This window comes from Leishmania major, chromosome 12 (assembly GCF_000002725.2).
Source record: "Leishmania major strain Friedlin complete genome, chromosome 12".
Classification (NCBI taxonomy): Eukaryota; Euglenozoa; class Kinetoplastea; order Trypanosomatida; family Trypanosomatidae; genus Leishmania; species Leishmania major.
In genome coordinates, this window is record NC_007253.2 from 183,697 (window position 1) to 204,929 (window position 21,233).

General features: G+C 59.6%; 4 protein-coding genes across 4 annotated transcripts; all 4 read right to left on the bottom strand.

Annotated features, from left to right (window-relative positions):
- Positions 1-42: 42 nt before the first annotated feature.
- Positions 43-2,052, bottom strand: LMJF_12_0430 (conserved hypothetical protein; the record flags this gene model as incomplete). The annotated part of the gene is made up of 1 exon (XM_001681597.1): positions 43-2,052. The coding sequence occupies one exon, from the start codon at positions 2,050-2,052 to the stop codon at positions 43-45; it is 2,010 nt and encodes a 669-aa protein (XP_001681649.1).
- Positions 2,053-3,187: 1,135 nt separating this feature from the next.
- Positions 3,188-5,320, bottom strand: LMJF_12_0440 (conserved hypothetical protein; the record flags this gene model as incomplete). Its single annotated transcript, XM_001681598.1, has 1 exon — positions 3,188-5,320. The coding sequence occupies one exon, from the start codon at positions 5,318-5,320 to the stop codon at positions 3,188-3,190; it is 2,133 nt and encodes a 710-aa protein (XP_001681650.1).
- Positions 5,321-6,659: 1,339 nt separating this feature from the next.
- On the bottom strand, positions 6,660-9,935 carry LMJF_12_0450 (hypothetical protein; the record flags this gene model as incomplete). The annotated part of the gene is made up of 1 exon (XM_001681599.1): positions 6,660-9,935. One exon carries the CDS (start codon positions 9,933-9,935, stop codon positions 6,660-6,662), a length of 3,276 nt encoding a protein of 1,091 aa, XP_001681651.1.
- Positions 9,936-17,050: 7,115 nt separating this feature from the next.
- LMJF_12_0460 (hypothetical protein) lies at positions 17,051-19,408 on the bottom strand (the record flags this gene model as incomplete). Its single annotated transcript, XM_001681600.1, has 1 exon — positions 17,051-19,408. The coding sequence occupies one exon, from the start codon at positions 19,406-19,408 to the stop codon at positions 17,051-17,053; it is 2,358 nt and encodes a 785-aa protein (XP_001681652.1).
- Positions 19,409-21,233: the final 1,825 nt, after the last annotated feature.

The window sequence follows — 21,233 nt, forward strand, 5'->3', positions numbered from 1 at the left end:
GTGGCGCTTAACGTTCGTGTGGGCAACAGACGGGCAGATCTGTCAAGCGATGAAGAAGGAAGCCAGTTGCTTCTCGCAGTACCGCGTCATGATTGCGATGCATGCCGCCGCAAAGTGCCGCGCGGTGCGGGGGTAGCGGGACTCTGGTGCGTTGAAGACAACGCAGTTCGCTGCCACGTGCCAAATACTGCGCTCCAGCTCTGCTAGTGTCAGAATGCGCCTCTCACTGCTTGCGGCGCTGTCCAGGAGAGAGCGGGCGTCGCTGCCGAGTGCGCCGGCCGACGGAGCACCTCCGCGCCGCAAACCGCGGTACTCAGCCTTCGTAGAGGTCGGCATTGATGGAGCCGAAAAACCGCTGCCGGCAACGGCAGCGTGCGACGTCTCCAGTGTGGAGGACGTGGCCAGTGCTGATGCAGGGTTCGACGAAGGTGTGCCAAGTAAAGGGCGAGACCTTGCCTCGACGCTGGCAACACCCTCTGCGTGGTTCGCACGCACCGTCATGGCTGCACGCGCGTATTGGCGGTGGCTCTCAGAGATGTAGCGACGCACCTCGGCGAGGCTTAGAGGAGAACGCACGATGGTGTTGTAGGGGCCAGAGCGCACGCCGGCGAACTCCATGATGGTGGCTGCATGCACTGGGGAGAGAAAGTCATCAGCTCCGTCCACCAGGAAGAACTGCTCGAGCAGCGAGGAGAAGTCCTCCAGAGAGAGCGGGGTGGCGTAGCGGAGCAGGTGCAGCTGAGCGCGGGCCTGTGGAGATGGCAAGGAGCACCAGAGCACATACCATGGCGAGTCGAGAGGATCCGGCTCGAACGGCGACGGCGGCCGCGTCGTGGAAGGCAGCACGGTGTGGTCGCCCTTGTGCGCTACGCTCGTGCCCAGCGACTGTCCGGAGATGGCTGCACTCTGATCGGCCACGGCGTGGCTGCAGTGCTGCGGGACGCCAGCAACACTTCCCAGCCGTGTGTGTGGCAGTAGCGCTAACAACTGCCCGTCGTCCGTTGAAACCGCCCTGCCCGTCCCACCGGCTGCATGCAATCCAACGATATCTCTGTCGCGTTGGGAAGAGGGTGGCGAAGAGCCTGGGGCGCACGTAGCAGTGCTTGCCCCGGCAGACGCGGGCACGCCGGCCACGCGCACATCCGCGATTGTCTCGCCTGTCGTCGTCTGCTTAGCGCCGCTCGGGTAAGGGCTGACAGGGTGGGATACGGCGGCTGCCCGCGGCATCGTCGACGCTCCGCCCCACTGCGTCGGGGCCAGCAAAGACGCTCCGGAGTCGGAACGCGTAGACGGCAAGGCAGGCGCGGCACTGCCCTCACCGCTGCTAGAGTTCTGCAAAGAGGATGCTGGGCCTTGTATACCCGCCGTAACTGGAGGGCGTGCTGCGCGAGCCCCCGCCATCGATGATGAGGGCGCCAGGGACGAGTCGATTGGCAGCACACCGGCCGTGCATGCCAGCCTGCTGCCGCCGCCGGCGACGCCGGCACGGATGGGCAACGGCGTTTGAAGCCGTACCGTTGCCGCACGCACCTCCTCTTCCTGCACCTCTTTGGCGTAAAAGGCAAGCATCTCGGCATGCTGCAGCGCGCACGCCGCACACATTGCCTCTCGATCACCGTTGTATGCCCCCTTATAAATGTCCTCCGCAACGACGCGGTGGAGTGCACGAGCACTGTGCAGCTCTCTCGTCAGAGCGTAGACGTGGGCGGCAAGCAGCGTCCAGTCCACGTCTCCCCACCTGTCGAACTCGCAGTCGCTCCGCTGCACCGCGGTTGACAGTGGGCCAGTGGTCGAGGCCGTAGGTGAGACGGCTGGGATGGAGGCACCGGCGCTGCCTTTGGGGTCACTGCCACTGCCACCGCCACCGCCGACACCCCCACAACTCTGGCGATGACTCTGCACAGCTGCTGCTGTACCCTTCTTCAGCGCCACATCTTCCGTGGTGAATTTCACGCTGCTCCAGATCGACTGGCGTTGCTGCTCGTGGTGCGATTCTTGTGCCAGGAGCAGCGCATACCACAGCATGCCGACCGCATCCTTGAAGTGGATCATGGCCGTCTGAGATACTGTGTTGTGCGCGCTGCCGGCGACAGAAGCGGCGGCAGAACCACCACCACCACAAGCGGCGTCCGCGGCGGAGCTAGAGGAGGAGGAGCGTGGCATCGCTTTAGGAAGAGGGAAGGGATGGCAAGGGTGTAGATGTGGCCACCGCCGCGGTATGTGTGTATGCAGCTCTGCCGGCCGGAACTAGTTTGTTGTGCGGGTCTCGCCTTTCGCTTGAGCTTCCACCTTCTTCGCTTTCTCGCTTTAATTCCTTCCCATGCGTGCGTTTCCATGTCATAGGTAGAGGGAAGAGAGAGGGGCGGGACGGCGTGCGCGCACGCGTGAAAGAGACAGCGGGAGGGAGAGAGAGAGAGAGAGAGAGAGACAAACACGCATGGGCCAACACACACATCTCTCGATACCGGTCGCAGACATCGGCAAGCCGATCCACTAAAGGGGAAGAGTGGGGAGAGAGGCCTGGGAAGGGGTCGATGACGTGGTATCACAAGTGAGCGCCATTGTTTTCGTCACACCACTGATGTGTGGGCCGGCAAGCGAAGACAAGTTTGACGTTTTTCGTCCACCGATCTCTCGTCCTCTCACTCACTCACTCACTCTGCTCTTGCTTCATGCGCGAGCATACCACCACCACCACACACCACCACCACCACCATCACCACCACACCTGGAAGCGGCACGCATTGCTGATCCTCCTCTTATCGGTTTTGTTTTGTTTTGTTTTGTTTTTTTTTTGGATTATTACGTCGTTGCTATCAGCGTAAACGAACAGCGCTGTTACGCGGGCGAGGGTCGGCCGATGTCGCAGGAAGCCCCCCCCCCTCTCCCCTCTCCCTGGTCCACATTTTGCTCGCATATGCGGCGCTGCAGGCGCCTTCTCGGGTGTCCTCGCCGACGACCCCTCCGCGTGGAGACGAAGCGCAGCAGTGCGGGACTAGGGAAGGCGATAGACGCGAGCGAGGGACAAGAAAAAGCATCCGCAAGGGCGAGGTGAGGCTGCCACAGCACAACAGCACACATGCACGCACGCACGGGTGGTGACCGCACACAGCGTGAAGTGGCACGGGGGAACGCGCGCGTGCGCTGCGCCGTGTGGAGATGACAGCCAGAGGCGGACCACCTTGACTCAGTGGGCGCGGAACACCTCTCGCCTCTGCTTCTTCTTCATAGACAGCGGATTCTGCCCCTTCTGGCGTCGCCGCTTTCGGTCTACCGGTGCCCTGTTGCTCACTCCGGTGTCGGATGCCGGCGACGCGCGTAGCTGCAGCTGCTGCTGCTCCTGCTGGTGCGGATGATGAGAGGGCTTTGCCGGTAGTGGCACCTCAGCCGCAGTGCCAAGGTGTTTCATGAAGGCGACATCGGCTCGTGAAAGCTGCGGCGCGGCTGCGATCACCGTCGTGGTCGCCGTGGCCGCGTGCGGGAACGAGGGCGTGTGGGAGAAGCTCGCAGACCGTGGCGGCCCGGGCTCACTACTTCCCCGGCCGCCCCGTGAAGACGCTGCGGCCGCCACAGAGAATGAGGAGCAGTTACCCAGCCCTTTCATGTCTATATGTGGTCGTCGAGCTTCGGCACCTTCCTCACCATAGTGGTACGCCGTTCCCCGTTGTTCGATCCACAGCGCATCTGGGTTTGTGGTCAATCGTAGCAGTGGTGTCACGGCCGCGAGACGGCGTCGCACGTCGTGGCTCTGCGTAGCCACAAAGAATGTGCGAGGAGAATATGGGTGTGAAGTGGTGGAGGGGGTCGCACCGGCACCGTTCCCTCGCGCTTCTTGTGGCTCTGCAAGCCCTGCATTCCCCGTAGCGAGGCACGGTAATTCGCCCACGTCATCGCCGCCGCCGCCGGCAGCCCTGCGATTCTTGCTGCGCCGGCGGCGGCGGCGATTTGCCGCGGCGCCCTGTGGCGAGTACGTCGCCAAGCGGTGGTCGCCAAACAACGGCATCGAGACCAGTCGCAGAGCACTCGGGGCACACGCAGAGGCGTCTATGCCCTCACGTGGGCGACGACCAAGGAGGGTATCGTTAGCAAGCATAAACTCACCAATGGCCCTGCACTCGTTGCGCGTGGGTAGCGGGGCACCATCGGCCATCTCCGGCGACCCGCTTACTTCACGACCCTCAACGGTGACAGCATCACGATGCCGCTGCTCCTCGGACTGAATCAACGTGATGCGGCTCAGCAGGTGGTTCACCACCGCCGCCGGCACCTCCTGGAATGTTAGCGGGAAGGCGGCGGAGGGGGACGGCCCACCGTGCCGTCGCGCGCCGCCGCTGTTGCCGTTGCTGTCGCCCATCGTTGCGAGGTTACCAAACGACGCAGACAGCCACGCTTCCGTTTCAGTCATCCGATAGTGCTGCTCCGACCGCGGCGGCGTTGTCGACGGCAGAGGAGTGGGTGGTCTCTGCCGCGTCGAGCTGGCGCCGCTCTTCTTCTGCGCTCCGGTCAACGAAGCGTCGACGACACTCGAGTTTGGCAGGGACGGGTTCACCAAGGCCGTCGCGGAGGCTGCCGAGGTCGGGGCGTGATCGCGCATGCGGTGAAGGGCCGCCACGGTCTCCGGTAAGCAGTAGCAGTGAAACTTGGAAACCGAGGTGGAGTCGGCATGCGGTGTGGCGGCTGCCACAGCGGCTGCAGGGTTGCCGCTCACCGGCCGGCTCCTACCCTCGCCCTCAAAGGCGTCGCACAGCAGTGCCACAAGGAAGGCGTGAGGGGAGAGCGCCGGCAAGTCACCAAACGGCAGCCGTGCGATCTTGTCCGCCGCAAGTGGCGCTGGGAGCCCCGACGGCACGCCCGCGCGCGTGGACTCGCCTGCGCTGGTAACAGCGGCGGCCTTACGCAGCTTGCGACGACGAGCCTCGCGCCATATAGCAGGCGCGTTGGCCTGCCAGTACGACAGGAGAACCGCTCGAAGGAAGGACGCGTCGCACAAGACAGCGTAGCCACGGTCACCGCTGGCCGCCGAGGGCGAAAACGAAGAAGAAGGAGACGACGATGTCTGAATGAGATGCGAAGCAGACAAGATGCGCAGGCAGCGCTTATTAGCGTGCGCGCGAAGTACTCTCCGCTTCATTGACCGCGTGCTTGGGTGTGACGCGGGGGTGCTAGCGGGATCCCGCCACTGCAGAGCAGGCGCGCGCGCATGTGCGCGTGTATGGGGAGGGTGACAAGAGGGGAGGACGGCAAAGCAAGAAGAGGGCAGAAGCACGGCAAAGGTAGACGGACATAGGCGAACGAGAAGCCGCCACAAGGACGCCATCATGGCCGTCGTCCGCATGCATCAGCGGCACAGGAAAGCGGTCACTACGCACGTGTGTGGGTGTATGTTGCACAGGCAGCTACCGAGGCACGATCAGCAGCAGTGCCACAAGAAAAAAGAAAGTGCACGCACCCCTCTCTTCCCCCCCCTCTCTCTCGCACACGCACAGACTTTCAACGCAGGCAGGCAAGAAAACACGTGCGCGGGACGCGAGCGCGGGAAGTGAGGAGCGCCTGTCACGTTGCGGGTCGTGACAGGCGCCCCTTCTCGCTGTCTTCTACTGATTGCTTCTCGGTTCTCTTTCTACACAACTTTTGTAGCGTGTCTCTTCGCGTGCGCACGTGTGTGTGTGTGTGTGTGTGGTTGTGGGCGGGTGTGCCGCCGTGAGGGCGCGTGTGCGTGTTGGCGTGAGGGAGTCCCGACAAGACAAAGGAGCACAATACGCACGAGGGAAAGAGAAGCGTGTGCTGCAGCAGTAGCTGCCCTGTGACAGATGAAGAAAGTAGAGGGAAGGACATTGAGGAGGAGGGGACAGGCCAAAGCACAGGAACAAAGCAAGACGCCAAGAGCCGAAACACGTGTAAACGCACACCCACGAGCACGGGCGAAGCAACACCACATGAAAGAAGAGGACTGGTTGGAGACGCCACCGACAACACCCACTAGAAAGGTGGAGAAGGGAAGGGGGTAAGTCCACACTGTCCCCCTTCATGCGTTACAACGATCAGAGATGATAAAAGGAAAGTGAGTCTGCGCACATTGCACACGCGAAGGAAAGAAGACGGGGTGGTGAAGTCTCTAGCAAGCGAAGAAGAACGCCCACACACAGACGAAATCGACGAGTATCCAAGAGGGCAGCCACAGCGCCGGCATCCAAGAACCGCAGGCGTGTGCGCCAAGGCATTGGCGGCGATGACGACAAACGACAACAACAACGACAGTTTCCAAACAATCGCCGAACAAGTGAATAAGAGGACTCCGATGAAGCGAAAAATACTTCTTTAGTAGAAAAAACGAGAGAACATGAAGAGAAGTGTGCCGCCGTGGCGCGTGTTCGCATGGCGCTGGCGGGAGCAGAAAGGGCGGCAGAAGGGCGGAGGGGCGGAAGGATAGAGGAGGAGGATGAGGGAGGAAGAGACGCACACACAGCCATCCGTGCGTTACTCCCTTCTCCTTCACAAAAGCACACACTCACACACACACACACACACACACGCCCGGTCCCTATGCTGTGGTTGCTGTTTTCAAATCTGCCACCCCACCCCACCCCCACCAAGACACGGTAAATAGTAGGTCAACAGGTGTGCACAGAGCAGCACTTGCTGGCATTCAACATGGCTTGCTACTCGCGGCGGGCACGCTTGTGCGAAGGCAGCTGCGATGCACCGCCTTGCTGCCGTCCTTGAAAAGTCATCGCCATCTCAGTTTCATCGGCGTCGTCATCGCTGTCGTTGAAGCTCATGGCGCGGCGCACCACAGCGGAGAAGAAGGCGCGAAGTCCCTCCCCTAAACCGTTGCTACTGCCGAGGGCGTACCGCTGGCGCTGGTTCGCGGGGTTTAAATTGCCTTCCCTGCTGTTCCGAGAGTCGTCACCGCTATCGGAGTCAGAGACATCGTCGTCGCCATCGCTGTCGTCGGGTTCAGGCCCCGGCATCTTCGCTAGTCGGTGCACTCCTCCCTGAGTCTCAACCGCCCTCGGCTCCACGCCCACGTCCTCCCCAAGCTCTTCCCCCAACTCAGAGCAAGACGTTGACGAGATGTAGACGGTAATCTCATGCGACGGCGCTGCCGTCGAGGTGGGGTGCGAGGTATGCGCATGCTTTCGCTCAGTGGCTTGGGACAGCACAGAATGCGAGGGAGTGTCTTCGCTCTCGTCCTCGCTATCATCGCGTTGACGGCGACGGCCAGCAACATGGCCGGTGTCGATGCCTTCGCTCGGTCTATCGGCTTGGGTGTCAGCCGCCGCGCTCGCGCTCGTTTTGTCGACCGCCACCGTCGCTGTCGTTCGGTGCGAGTGGGCTGCGGACGGCGTGTTCACGGGCTCTGCCTCTGGCGCCATCGCTAAACCGGCCAGTGCGCAGGTGCCCTCACTGTGCCCCTCTGCTGCCGACGACCCCTGCTCGGGCGCCGGTGCCTCCTCGCTTGGCTCACCGTCCTTTCCACAGTGCTCGCCGGTGTCCAGCTCCCGCTCGCCTCCAGACGTGCCTCCAGCGAAGGTCGTTGCGGTGGTACAAAGGGCCTCGCCAGCGGTTTGCTGGTCTTGCAAGATCGTTTCGAGCATCCCAATGAACGCAGCGGACGCACGCGGCAGGGCGGTGGGTGGCGCGGCGCCGCATGACGCCCTCGCAGGCGGCTGAGTAACTCGATGCGCCCGATAGTCGCCAATCGAGCCCGACATCCGGCGCTGATCGTTGACATCCCCTTCGCCGCCCTCGCCTGGCAATGCGTGCAGTTCCTCGCTGTTGTCGTCGCACACTCGCTCATGCGGCAGATGATGCTCGCCTCGGTCATCCGCTTCACCGCCGTATTCCTCGGCATCCGCCGCTGCCGCGGCGCGTTCGTTGTGGCGCCCCTCTTCGTCCTCCAACCGCTGCTTCAGCACCTCCAGCAGCTGATTACGCACCCGCTCACATGTCTGCAGGGCGGCATCCAATGGCAGCTTCACGCGCTCGTGGAGCACTTGGTCCATCTGCAGCACCTCCCCAGCCCACGCGTCCAGCTGAGCCACGTAACGAAGAAGCGCCGCGCACCGGTCCGCAAGGTCGTCTGCGGCAGGATCATACACGTCCATCGCACTCTGCTCTTGTTGAAGCAGCTCCGCCTCCTTGGAGTGCCGGGTACGCAGCGCGCAGAGTCGAGTGAGCATGGCGGCGAGCCCCTCACGGCAGTACTCGTACAGCTGGACAAGAGCATAGCGAGTAGGAGTGGCGATAACGGAGACGGTGGTGGGCGGTGCCGTTGACAGTGCTTGCGCGGCTCCGCTTGACCGCCTTCGCATCCTCTCCGCTGAGCCCGAGGAATGGAGACTATCACCGCTGACACGGGACGTGAAACTTGCTGCGGTCACCGTTGCACCTTCCGCGGTCGTGGTCACGGCAGCTGGCAAGGAGGTCGCCAAGGCAGGCGGTGCGGCGGATGCGAAGACCGGCACTTGCACGCGAAGAACAAAAGACTCTGGCGTCTCTGTGGACGTCACAGTGGCTTTGGAGCGGTCCGACTCATCGCCGTCGCTGCCGTGCGCGCCTCCAGCCGCTTCACCGAAATAATGTGTACTGCTATTCGCGAAAAGGCGCGCGCTGTCTCTCCCGCCTCGACTCACCGCCGCCACCAGGTGCGGTGGCGGGAAGAGCGATGTGCACCAGCTGATCGGGGCGCCGGAGACGGGACTGTCATTGCGCGAGTCGAGGGGTGCTACACGGTCCATTCGGGTGAGGGGAGTCGACGACTGCAACGCCGTCCAGTCGTGTCGCGTCACCTCGGAACGCATGCAGAGGAGCTCGTCCGTGAGACGATCGACGATCATCATGCCACGAGAGCGCAGTCGGTCGGCAAGAAGACGGCAGGCAGCTATTCCGGCCCGCACCACATCGCGCTCCTGCCGTCGTCGCGCCTTCGATCGGCCGTCTCGATGGGCACCCCAGTCAGCCTTCTCCGAGCCTTCAGCGTAGCCTGCCTCATCGCCGTTTGCGCGCATTTCGCCGTCCTCCCCGTCCAGCCGCGCGCAGAGCTCATCCAGCGCCGACAGCGGCGAGCCCTCCACCACGTAGCGGCGCTGGAGCTCGCGATGCTGCCCCTCCATCTCTGTGAGCTCCTCATGCAACTTCTCCAAGAGAGCGATGCGGTCACGAGCTTCGTCGAAGTCTTGCAGGACACGCTGCGTGCCCCCGCCGCCGCCGCCACCACCGCTGCTGCTGCTGGCGACCGCATCGCCCAGTTGTGTGCCAGCAGCGGTTGGAGTCGACGCAGTAGCCAGAGCATAAACGCCAGAGGGTCGACGGCTTCCACCTCGCGAGTCGCCTTCCGCCGCAGCCTCACGCCACGACCGTAGCAATGCCATGATGCGCGCCTCCATGTCCTCCTGTGCGGTAAAGAAAGCTTCATCCACCTCGACAAGAGAGTCAAGAGTGATGAGGTCCTCGCACAACTCCTGCGTGCGCTGCGGCAGGTTTGCGAGCGTACGCAGGGGTGATCGAGCTTGCTGGTCATCTTCGCTGTCCCTCTCCTCCGCCGTCTCAACACCCCAATTCGTGCGCTGCTGAGATGAGCCGAGAGTAGCGCGACCCCGAACAGGGGAGGTGCGATAATCGTTTCGCGAGCGTGCGGCAGGCACACCAGGCTCAGCCGCACCGGCGACTGTCAGCGCCTTCAAGGATGATGATGGTAGATAGCGAGATTGCGCGCTGCCCTCCGGCAGTGGGTTTCGTGCCTTGGACGGTGCCACTGGGCTGGCGCGGCTTGCAGCGGCCTGGAGGCGAGGGAGATACGTCTCGAGCCCCTTCGTGTTTGCGTCGTATGGGTATGCTGGTGCCGCTGTGGGCCGCGTGGTGGTGGTGGTATTCATTGTGGTGGTTGCCTTTCCACGCTGCGAGGAGAGCGACGCCACAGATGTCGAAGACATCGCCAGCCCCTTCTGCAGCAACGAGCTCACAGACGGGGAGATGGGGCGGTGCGGCAGACGTGCGGGGGTGGAGCGCACGGTTGTCGGGGTGGGCAGCGCCGACCCCTTGGCACCGGGGGCGGCGTTCAGAGCCGGTGCGCTCATGTTGGTGAAGCGGCTAGCACCAGGCTCGTTTCTCGGCATTTGGCCCACAGCAGCGGCTGAGAAACAGGTAGGGAAGGGGAGGCGGCAAGCCTTTGAAAGGTGTAGCTCCGCTGCGGCGCGCGTGTGTGCACGGCCCGATCTGCACGTAGACTCTGTGTATATGTGTGTATGTGTGGGGGTGGGTGGGTGGGCGGGTGGATAGGTGTATGTGGGAAGAGAGGCCCAAGACGAAACACGAGACAGTCCCTGCGTGCGCGTGTGCGTGTGCGTGTGTGAGGGTAGCGTTCACAAGCTGCGTTGGTGTCTGTCCTTTGCTGTTTGCGGCAGGCGGGGGTCCGTAAGGTAAGGTTCACGGTCAATCACCATGGAGAGCAACGATGGATGGAACAGGAGAGAGAGAGAGAGAGCGACGGTACAACAAGACCATGACCGCTATCCCGACGCACGAGGAGACGCGATAGCGAACAAAAAAGATGAAAAGGGGAAAGAGAAGACGAAAAGCTGCTCACACCCTTCTACTCACGGCGACAACGCCTTGTTTGGACGACTTATCTCCGTTGCTGCAGCTGCTGCGACTCTATTGTGTTAGTGGATGCGTTGAGATCGTGGGAGAGGGTGTCCCGGTAAGTTCCAACGTCAAGAGAACAATACAAAGAAAACAACAGTGACAAGGCATCCGTGTTAATGACAGGCGTGGCGAACCGACAGAAGGGACGCGGAGACGCACACGATTCGAGAATGAGATAGGAAAGCACACACATGAACGGTGGAGAGATGCAGTGACAGAGATGTGAGAGGCTGCAGCCAAGGGCTACGTCTGTGCGTGCATGTTTACGCTCATGTCTCCATTCGTCTAAGGAGCACGCAAGCAGGAGAGGCGCAGCCAGTGATGTCCGACACGACACAGAGATACAGTGAGGACGAGGCGGCCGTTTCACGCCGTCCAAAACGCACATCCCCCACCCCACCCCTGTCGCGACCGCAGTCACGAAGGCAATTGATGTGTCTTCGCTTATTCTGTTGTTTGGACGCCCTTTCCAGTTGGGGGAGGGGGGCGAGGGGCATCGACGCAGCCTACACAGTGCACACGATCTGACGCAACGAGCGTGCCTCGTGCTCGCTATCTGCCAAGTGCGACGCCAGCTTGTTAGATAAACGGAAGTAAAAATAGACAAAACACCTACGTCCATCCCAGCTGCGAAGAGCCATCCTTCCGTCACGTGCGAGGTGTTGAGCGGTGCGCCTCTTCTCATCAAGAGACAGAGGGGGAGAGGGTTGGGCGTAGAGCCAAGTAGGCCAAGAGGGGATGGCCCGTTGCCGCTGGCGCCGCCACACGCACCGGTGGGCACGCGCCACGAAATGCGTGCACACTCAGCGACCTCACTCGTTTCTTGTGCCGCCGCCCCCCCCCCGCGCCACTCCATCTCCCTTCCTTCTTCTATGACACAAGCCTTGCTCTTTCTCTCGCTCCGTCATTTTCTCATACGGGCCTTCTGCCATGCGTGTGTGCGTGTGTGTTCCGTCAGCACCTGAGGCCTAGGCGCGCTTCAGGCAGAACGTCCAAATAGGAAAAGAGGGCGAGCCTCGCGTAGAGGCGTGAAGGTGGGCGTGTCCATGGTCCGCGAATGACTGGTTGCCGTCGACGCCCCACTGGCTGCAGAGGAAAGCAATGAAATATCAAACGACGCTGCGCATTTGGGGCCACGGCAGGCCCACTCCTGGCACCCAAGAGAAGAGGGTCGGGATTCTCTGAGGCTGTGGTGGGCGATGGGGAGAGGGGGTTGCTGGTTGAACGAGGGACGAGGAAAACGGGGACGGAGGCATCCCCATCGGACGCGCACACATGCACCCATCGACACATGTATAGAGTCGCCTACGCACACCTATTCACATACCAGTCATGCAGTACACGCACACGCATCCACTGAAGCGCCCATCCATGAAGCAAACAGCGAAAACCGAAACAGAAGAAACCCGAGCGGGAGAAATAGGAGACAGATGAAGGAAGGGAGGCAAACAAGCAGAGGAGCGGCCGTGGTGGTGGTCACAGCCCCTTGTGCGGTGACGGAGACGGGAGATGGGATGAGAGCAGCAGCAGCAGCATCGGACTGAGGAGAAGGAACGTAAAGCGGAGAGGCAGCCTTGTGGGCGTGACGAAAAGAATAGAAGAGGTGCACATCGAAAGGCAAGAAAACGAAAGAGGAGTGCAAGACGCCACACAGCACTTAAAAACGAGTCCAGATGTACGCCACACGCGGGCGCACACAGGCACAGAGATAGAGAGAGGGGTTTGACACGTCGGGCCATGGCACAGATAGCACCGGTCGCCAAGGGAGACAAGGTGGGGAAGTCGATTTCGACACCGGCACCGCCTCAACAGACGATGCAGAGCGAAAAGTGAACGAATTAAAATGTATAGACATTAAAAGCGTGCCTGTATGTGTGAGAGAAAAAGGATGCGCGTGTCTGAGGCTGCGAGTGTGTACAGCGCTGCAGCATCTCAGCCGTGAAGCTGAAAGCATAACCGAGAAGCATAGAAAACGAAGAAGCCACAACCAAGAGCACACACACACCCCTGCCACCAGCAGAAGACGGCCAAGTGTGAGCGGCACCTCGGCAGTGCACCATGTCCCACCACACACATCGCCAAAGGATTGCTACCACGGCTAAAAAAGACAATGAATAGGAGAGAAAGGATAGTCAGGACGTAGAAAGAAAAGTGAAAAAGAAGCATTGAGAGGTAGCACTGGACCCGCACAGCCGCCGTGGTCGCAGCAGCAGCAGCAGAAGCCGCCATGGCCGTAGTAGACGTACGCTGTGGAACTTGCGGTTCTTCGGGGGGTGCGTGAGTGCGCACGTGTGTATTGGTGCGGGTGTCTTTGGCATGCGTAACGCGCGTCCTTGCTGAACACGATGGATTCAACGAGCACTCACTTTCTGCGGTTCGCGTAGCTCACACACCTGGAACAGCGGAACAGCTATCTGAGAAACGCACCGCCAGCACACACATACACACACGCACACACACACACACACAGGAAGAAAACCAAAAAGAAAAAGTGCCATGCAGAGAGAGAGAGGGAGAGAGGGAGAGAGAGAGAGAGATCGACAGCACAAGGCGCCTTCACACCGACCTCCAACGAACGAGTCTCCGAGAATGAACATGTGAACGGTCACGTGCAGGCGAGCAGCCGAAGAGTTGGGAAAGACAAGAAAACGACCAGAAAAGCAAAAAAAAAGGGGAGTCGGAGGCGCATCGACGGATCTTCAGCGACGGAGAAAAACGAAGAGCGACGCGAACGTACACACATACACACATATACACACACACACACATATATACACACACACACATATATATATATAAGTAAGAAAGGAGAAGCGCGAGACATGAGCGAGAACGTTCATACATAGACACACATGCCTGCGCAGATTTGGGGTCTGAAAGGAGACGCGTGAGAGAGAGGAAGAGGGGGAGGGAGGGGGGGGGGGGGGGGGGGGGTTGTACTCCGCCACCAGATACGTTGTACACACATCTACGTGTGCATGTGCATGAGATAGCACCAGGGTGACTGGTGAAGAAGCCACTCAAGGTGGGGAACAAAGGACCGACAACGAAAGAAAAACAGAAGCGGGACAGAGAGAACAGAAGACTGAAAAGGGCGATCGCATATCCATTCGCATCCGCGTCCCTCTCCCTCTGCGCCGCTCGTGCGCACATATGTGGACGTAGATATGGTTGTTGTTGGTGGTGGTGGTGGTGGTGGTGGTGGTTTCGCTGGTTCGAAGAGAGTGACACAGACGTGGTGAGAGCACTGGAGAAACGCACCAAGAGAACTAAACCGCACCGAAAAAAAAAGGGTTGGAAAGCACAAGCAAGCGGGCGTCGCGCTCTTCAGAGTTCGGGTGGGGGGAGGGGAGGGGAGGGGAGGAGAGGGAAGCGTGTACACTGTGCTGCGAGAGACAAACAGACAGGGACAGGCATGTGCCGAGGAAGAAGACAGGAACGACACGGTAACGGGAGCAAAAACAGCATTCAAAATAGTCGAGAGGTCTGCATGATGAGCGCAGGCAAGCAAGCAAGAAAAAAAAATCCAAAACAACAGCGGCAAACTCGAAATCAACTATGGTGGCAGCACAAGGAGTAAAAGACGGAATGCGCGTGAGACAGTGAAGGTACCGTACCGCGGCCGTGGAAAGAGGAGGGGAGAAGGAGAGAAGGAGAGAAAGAGAAGGCGACGGCATGATAACGGGCGTAGCCTCACACGACGCGGGTGATGTACGAAAGAGCATAAAAGTACGCTAAAAATAAGGTTTGAACATGCAGCAGAAAATGAGATCGAACGGACACAAAAACGTCGATGCGTGATACGGACAGCGACGGCGACAGCGAACTAGAAAAGAAAAAGCGAAGGAGAAGGAGAGGAGGAAAGACCCAGGCAACTACGCGCGCCGCACCCGCAGATCATTCGGATAGACGAAAGCCAACGCACGCATCAACACGAAAATGGACATCACCACCCCCCACACACACACACACACAAAAAAAAAACGAAAACGATCGGTGACGGGTATGGAAAAGACGATGTGACACGTCGCCTCCAATGAGAGCGGAGTGTGCGAGACAAGGACGAAAGCCAACAAGATGAGCACGGCGATATGAACTTCACATGTATAAGTGTGCGGCCGCGACTCTTCCCGAACAACGACAGCAACAAGGGGGAAAAGGAATACGTGAAGCATGATAAATGCAGCACACGGGAAGAAGCACGGTGTGGAGAGAAGCTCCGCGGGGTGTGTGCAGAAGCAGAGGCCGACACCCTTCGTGTACGTCACATAAAAACAAACAAAAAGTGGAAGAAGGAGAGCCGAATCAAGACGCACCAACACGAACGCGAACACGAAAAGAAAGGAAAATAAGAAAGGAGTGGCACATCGCACCTGCATCGAGCGGAGCATGCGTGGGCACGACATCGACCCCTCCTTCCCCGGCGAAACGAATACAAATGATATGCGCACAAGGTATGCACGACGCGCGCAGAGAGCACATGGCGAAAGGAACACAAAAAAAACAAAGAAGACAGGCAAAGGCAAGAGCAGAAAACAAGCGGGAAGGGAGAAAAGTGACGACGCGAGACGAGCCAGCGACAACAACAACAACAACAACAACAACAAAAATAATAATAATGATAATAATGATAATGATAAATAGATCAATCAATAAAATGGAAACGAGGCACGGAAAAGGCGCACAAGAACGCAGGATTGCGGCGTCGATGCAATCAAGTGGTGCGTCGTGTACAATATGCCGGCGTGCATGTCTGTGCGTCGCCATAGTACGCACAGAAGTACTTTGCACCAGTCACACAAGCAGAGAGAGAGCACACACACACACACACACACATCCTTGCGCTCCAATCATCGGCCCAGGTTAGAGGAGGTTTATAGAATGCAGGGGGAGGGGGGTCTCGGTCAGACGCAGCCCAAGTCGAAAAGATGTCTAGAAAGAATGCGCCCTTCTCTCTCTCTCTCTCTCTCAGGAGGAAGAGCAGCGTTGGGAAGGAGTATCACGGGAGTAAAGGGAATCGCTGAGGAAAACATGATGTACACATCGACAGAAATGGGTGGGCGTCCTGCCGTCACAGATGATGGGGGCGAGAAAACAAAAGAACGAAAAGGGGCCGAAGCCCGGACGTGGTGGGTGATCCGCCCAACCCAACTCCCCCTTTTGTCACCCCCTCCTTCCCTCCCTCCCTCCCGTCTCGCTCCGACCAGAGACATGCGTCACTGCCTTTGCGAGCCCCGCAAAAACGGCTGCAAGGCACATCGCCGAAGCAGGAAAACAAGCGAACACACGTAAAAGCATAAACAAAAATGCACATGGAGTACACATGGACGTCTTCCGTTGCGTGCGCGCGTGGTGCGTGGCCGCGGCACCGATTTCCGCTGACACTGAAGTAGAGGAGAGAAACAAAGCGAAGGAGAAGGAGGCGAAGAAGAGGCAGCGAAACGAGAGACGGGAGGGTGGTGGGAAAGCACAACAAGTGTGTGCGTGTGTGTGCACATGCATGTGCGGCATAACTGCAAAGACCCCGTCGTGGGGGCTAAAGTAAAATGTGAGAGGCAGACGGTTCTGTGAGCATGTGCGCGTCCCTCTCGCACGCAGCCGGTATCACAGATGCATACACACGCAGGGGCTAGGGCACACAGCGAACAGCGACACACGCAGAGACTCCAGGAGCAGCAGAAAAGCAGAGGTCGCAGGCAGAGGAAGCGATGATACACAAGTGGTCAGCACAGGGGGAGTGTTGAAGAGAGAGATGGCACCGTGAAGACGCATGCCGCCAACACCAAACACCGCAGCGATACAGAAAGTAGGCAGGGAAGAATGGCGCACAAGCACGTGCGCTACAGGAAGATATCAAACACACAAGAAATCCAAGCGAGAGCCGGGAACGCACCAAGCATACCAAGGCACACCGAAGCCAACAACGACCATGGAAAAGGACCAGCAAAAACAGAAAACACAAAAAACACGAACGAAGCGACCAAGCACACACATACACACACACGTGCACACACATACATGCGCGCACATAAATGAGAAGCAACAAAAGGAGGGAGAAACAGTGAAGTCGGGGCTTAGAACGGCGCTCGACGTTCATCGAAGATGTCCGTCGAGAGGGAGGGGGAGGAGGGGGGGGTGCCTACAAGAGGATGGAGCAGCGGCGCACATTGATGATAGAAAAAGCAACGAAAAAGGTGGTGTGGTGGTTGGGGAGGGAAGGGGGGTCCAGTGACCAGACACACCAGCACACGCACACGTGATGTGCTTCAGTCGTTTCATGCATGCGGCAAATCCCAACGGCACATGAAAAGAAGCGAGCGTAGACGGGTATATGAAGGAGAAGACACTCACGCACACGCACGTGCCCCACCTTGCGTTGACAACTGCTGTGCATCGACGCGGCCTATCCCGACATCTCCTGCGCTGCATCCAGCAATGCCGCCTCATACGACAGGGATGAGCCCAAGAAGCTTACAGACGCGCGAGACCGTGGCGCACCAGGCGGCAGCGGCACTGAAGCGGCAGCCTCGCTTCTGCTTGGCCGCCCCTGGGACTCCGCCAGCCCTGACTTTTCAAAGATGGCACTGTCCTCCACATCCCCCTTCTCTACAGGTGATCCCACGGCGACCGCATCCTGTTCGTCTCCAGCGGGCTCGGTGCGAGTCGGCGTCGACGTGTGTACCTCGGGCTGCGTCGCCGTGCCCCGCCTGAACTCCATGCAGGGCAATGAAGTGCTCATCAGTCGCGGGAAGAGAGCCAACGACGGAAGTGCATCCCCGGCGACGGCAATCGTTGTATCAGCAGCAGAACGCGCGCTGCTCTTACCATCGTCAAGAACCAGAACAGCCTTGTTCGAACGCAGCGGCTGCTCTGGCCACAGGGCCTCCAGGGGAAGCCGCCATGCCGAGGCATCCTTGCGCAGCCCCTCCGCCCGATTGTGGTGCTTCGCGACGATATGCCCCTCCACCTGTCGCCGCAGCTCTTCGCGGCCGGCGGCCGTCTGCCCCGCCCACAACTCTTGCCGCTGCACGGCACGCATGGCTCTGTCGCACTCGGCGGCGAGGTACGCGCGCAGATGCTGCGGAGCTTCGGCAAGGAAGCTTGGAGCATGGCCATCAGGCAAGGATGGAAGAAACCAGGAGAGGTCATCACTTCGCGCGCCTGTCGCCGGCGCTGTGAGCAGATGGTACGTCGACGGCATCGCAGGTGTCACCGCCACGGCGGGCACCGTAGCCGCGACCTCCCCGTTGTCCTTGTCCCTGTCGTTCTGCATTCTACTGACCACCGCAGAGGAGAGAGCGCACGGTGGGTGGGTCGTTGACTGCGACGGTGTGGACAGCAGCGCCGCCTCAGCAGCAGCAGCACTGGCATCTACAGAGGAGCCATCCTTGCTCAAGAAAGTGGATGCGTATCGCATCATGGCGGAGGCGCTTCGGCACCGTTGTGTGGTGGTCGGCGAAGGCAACGTGTAAGGTGTGGCGCTAGTCGTGGTCATGGCGGCGGCGGCAGCTGCGCTGGAGAAGGCGGTAGCTCGGCTGGTGTTGGATCGCATTAGTGGCGTGTCCGCCGTTGCTGTAGCGCCCCCGTCGCTGCTCTCGACACCATCCTCCGTAAGACAAAAAGAGCCCAGCATGGTGCTGCCGGAGACGTATGATGAGCGGCGACGTGCTGCGGGGTGCACCACAGGCATGTCCGGCTCTGCTGTACACCCTGTCGACAGCAGCTTGTGCGCGACCGCGCTCGGCGGCACGCTTTCAGATCGTTGGCGCTGCACGGCCTTCTGTTCCGTTCCCCGCGCCGGACAGCACGCCACGATGGCAGGACTTAGCGGCGGCGACGGCTGCTGCGTGAAAGGACTGAATGCCGGCGATGGCGACGGGATACTCATACTGCAGCTGTAGCTGGGGCTCATGTTGTCCTGGTTATCCTTGGTCAACGGGGGAGAGGTCGGCACAGCAGGACTTTCGAACGTGGGGGACGGTGGGGGCGGCAGCACACTTGCACGCCTGGCTGGCGACCTGGTAGAGGCTAGGGTCGCCGCTGTCGCGGACACAGACAAGGTGTGCGCACGCACGACGGCGCCTTCGGCATCAGAAATGGCACCGACGTCGCCCTGACGAGGAGCTGGAGGCAGCAGATCGGCAGTCCGAGACTCCGCTGGAGCACTCAGTGCGCCCTCCGACAGCCGCGGCAGTGTGTGCATGTGCCGATGGTGAGGCCCAAAGCCCCCGTGAGCCGGGTCATTGGAAGGCCACGGTTCACCGTCTGGAAAGCTATGCATGTCGCACAGCCTCGAAGGGTCTGCGTCTAGCGCGGGAGACGGCGTCGGGGGGGTGGCGGTGTGCTCGGACAGCAGATCCTCACCGCTGCCGCTACCGTTTCTGTGAGATCCGTGCGGTAAAACAACCATGTGTGCTGAGGCGAGTGCCAACTTGCGTGGTCGTCGCGGTGGCAGCGTGGGAGACGTGGATGCCGCGTGCGACGTAACGGCGGAGGACACAGAGACACAGACATGGTGTTGAGTCACACTGACAGAATCATGAGCGTCAGACATGCACGTGGGGGCATTCGAGGTGACGATTCTCGCTGTGGACGAAGCTGTCACCGGTGCGGCGGCCGGCGTGCCTGCAAGCGGTCCTTCACTTTCCATACTGAGCGACTGCGGCAAGAGCGGTGATAGCGGCCGTGTTGCTCCGCTGCTGTGCCGCGAGGCGAGTGTAGACCCTGCCATGGCTGCTGAGGGGGCGTTGAACGACTGCATCCGTCGCAAAAAGCTCGCCCGTTCACCCTGGGTAAAGTGAAAGAAACGAATAAAAACAGGAAAACAAGCAGAAAATGAGCACCACTTTGTGTAGTATGGCGGGGGCACACGCACACGCACGCACAAAAAATGAGCCAAATAAACTCACGAATAGAAGAAAACAAAGAGAGAGAGAGAGAGAAAGAGAGAGCACGATGCACCGCTGCACAACAAAACCGAAAAAATGTGTGGGACTTGTATCCGTTCTCGTATCGGAATCTCGGATGTTTCTTGTTGTCTCGCCTTCTTCGCGCTCGGTAGGGGAACGTCTCGTTACGTCTCGTTGTGTGGACCACTACGACGACCACAACGAGAGAATGTCCTATATACTATATATGTATATAGATGCACGAGGCAGTGAGTAACAACACAGCAAGCCAGAAAACGGATAAAGAGAGAAATCGCTAGAAATGGCAGCCCTCGCTGTGATGGCAGTGGACACGTCGCCACTGTCGTCGCTGGAGTGTCGCAAGTGCGAGATGGGACGAAGGTCGGCACCGAGCGTGAGCACGGGAGGGCGCGAAATGGGGAAGGGGGAGGGGGTGAAAAGCCGCCTATCAAAAAAGGCCCTACTAGCGGGTCCCGGGTTATGGTTGAAGCCGGCAGGGAAGGATGGAGAAGGGGGGCAGGGTAAGACGAATGGCCGATCCACAAGGAGTGGGTGGGGGGTGGGGTGAAGAGGAGGGGGGGTGAAGAGGAGGGGGGGTGAAGAGGAGGGGGGGGGGGGTGAAGAGGGGGTGAAGAGGGGGTGAAGAGGGGGGGGGGGAAGAAGGGGCGAGCACACGTGCACGGCGGGGAGCAACGAAAAGGGAGCAAACAAACAAAAAAAACGCAACAATGATGAAAAAAAACAAAGCGCAGAGCCCAACACAAACAACAACAACAAAAATAAGGGAGAGGGAGAGGGAGAGGGAGAGGGAGAGGGAGAGGGAGAGGGAGGGGACAAGCAGAGCAACCGAAAGGCAGCGGATCGCTTACGAGGCCAACAGAGGTATCAGCGGAGTACTGCTCAAGCCTCTGCCAATAAAAATAAAGATGAAAAAAATAAATAAGACGCAAAAAAAAACTCGCGCACGCGCGCGCGGACGCTTCGAGACAAAAGGCTGCTGTTGGGTGGGTAAGGGGGAGGGGTATGTGAGTTCGTGCGCTTGCGGACCTGTATATGTGTCCCTTCTGTTTGTGCGTTCGGTTTTCTCCGTGCTATACCTTTCCTGTGTCGCGGCGGCGGCTGTCTGTGCTTTCTGTGGGGGGAGGGAGAAGGGGAGCCTCCTTTGTACGTATATATATATATGTATGTGTATATGTGTGTGTGTGTGTTGATGATGTTCGCTGATCCCTATCTGCCGTTGGGTCGCTCCTTACACTTCCGTGTATTGTGCTTCCCTTCGTCCGTATGCCTGCCTGTGACCGTCCAAGAAAATCGTTGGGTACTTCGGCCTTGCTGTGTCCCTTATCCTGCGTGCCTGTGCTCTTTTTCTTTTAGTGAGGGGGGGGGGGGGCTTCGTGCTCACTCGTCGTTCCTCCCAAGGGGAAGTCCGTTCAGTTCCTCGTTCTCTCCTGCCTTGCCGCTGGCAACGGCGTCGCTTGTTGACCCTCCTTGCCTGTTCTAACTTTCGCAACGTGTCTGATGGTGTTCTCGTTTCTTCCCTGGGTACCCTCGTGGCTACGTAAATCCTCGATGACGATTAAGCACAGGAGGGAGGGCGTGGGAGGGGCAGTACACGAACGTGGAGAGACTCGGGAGGCGAAGAAAAAAAAAGAGAGCGAGAGCCCAGACGCAGCCAAA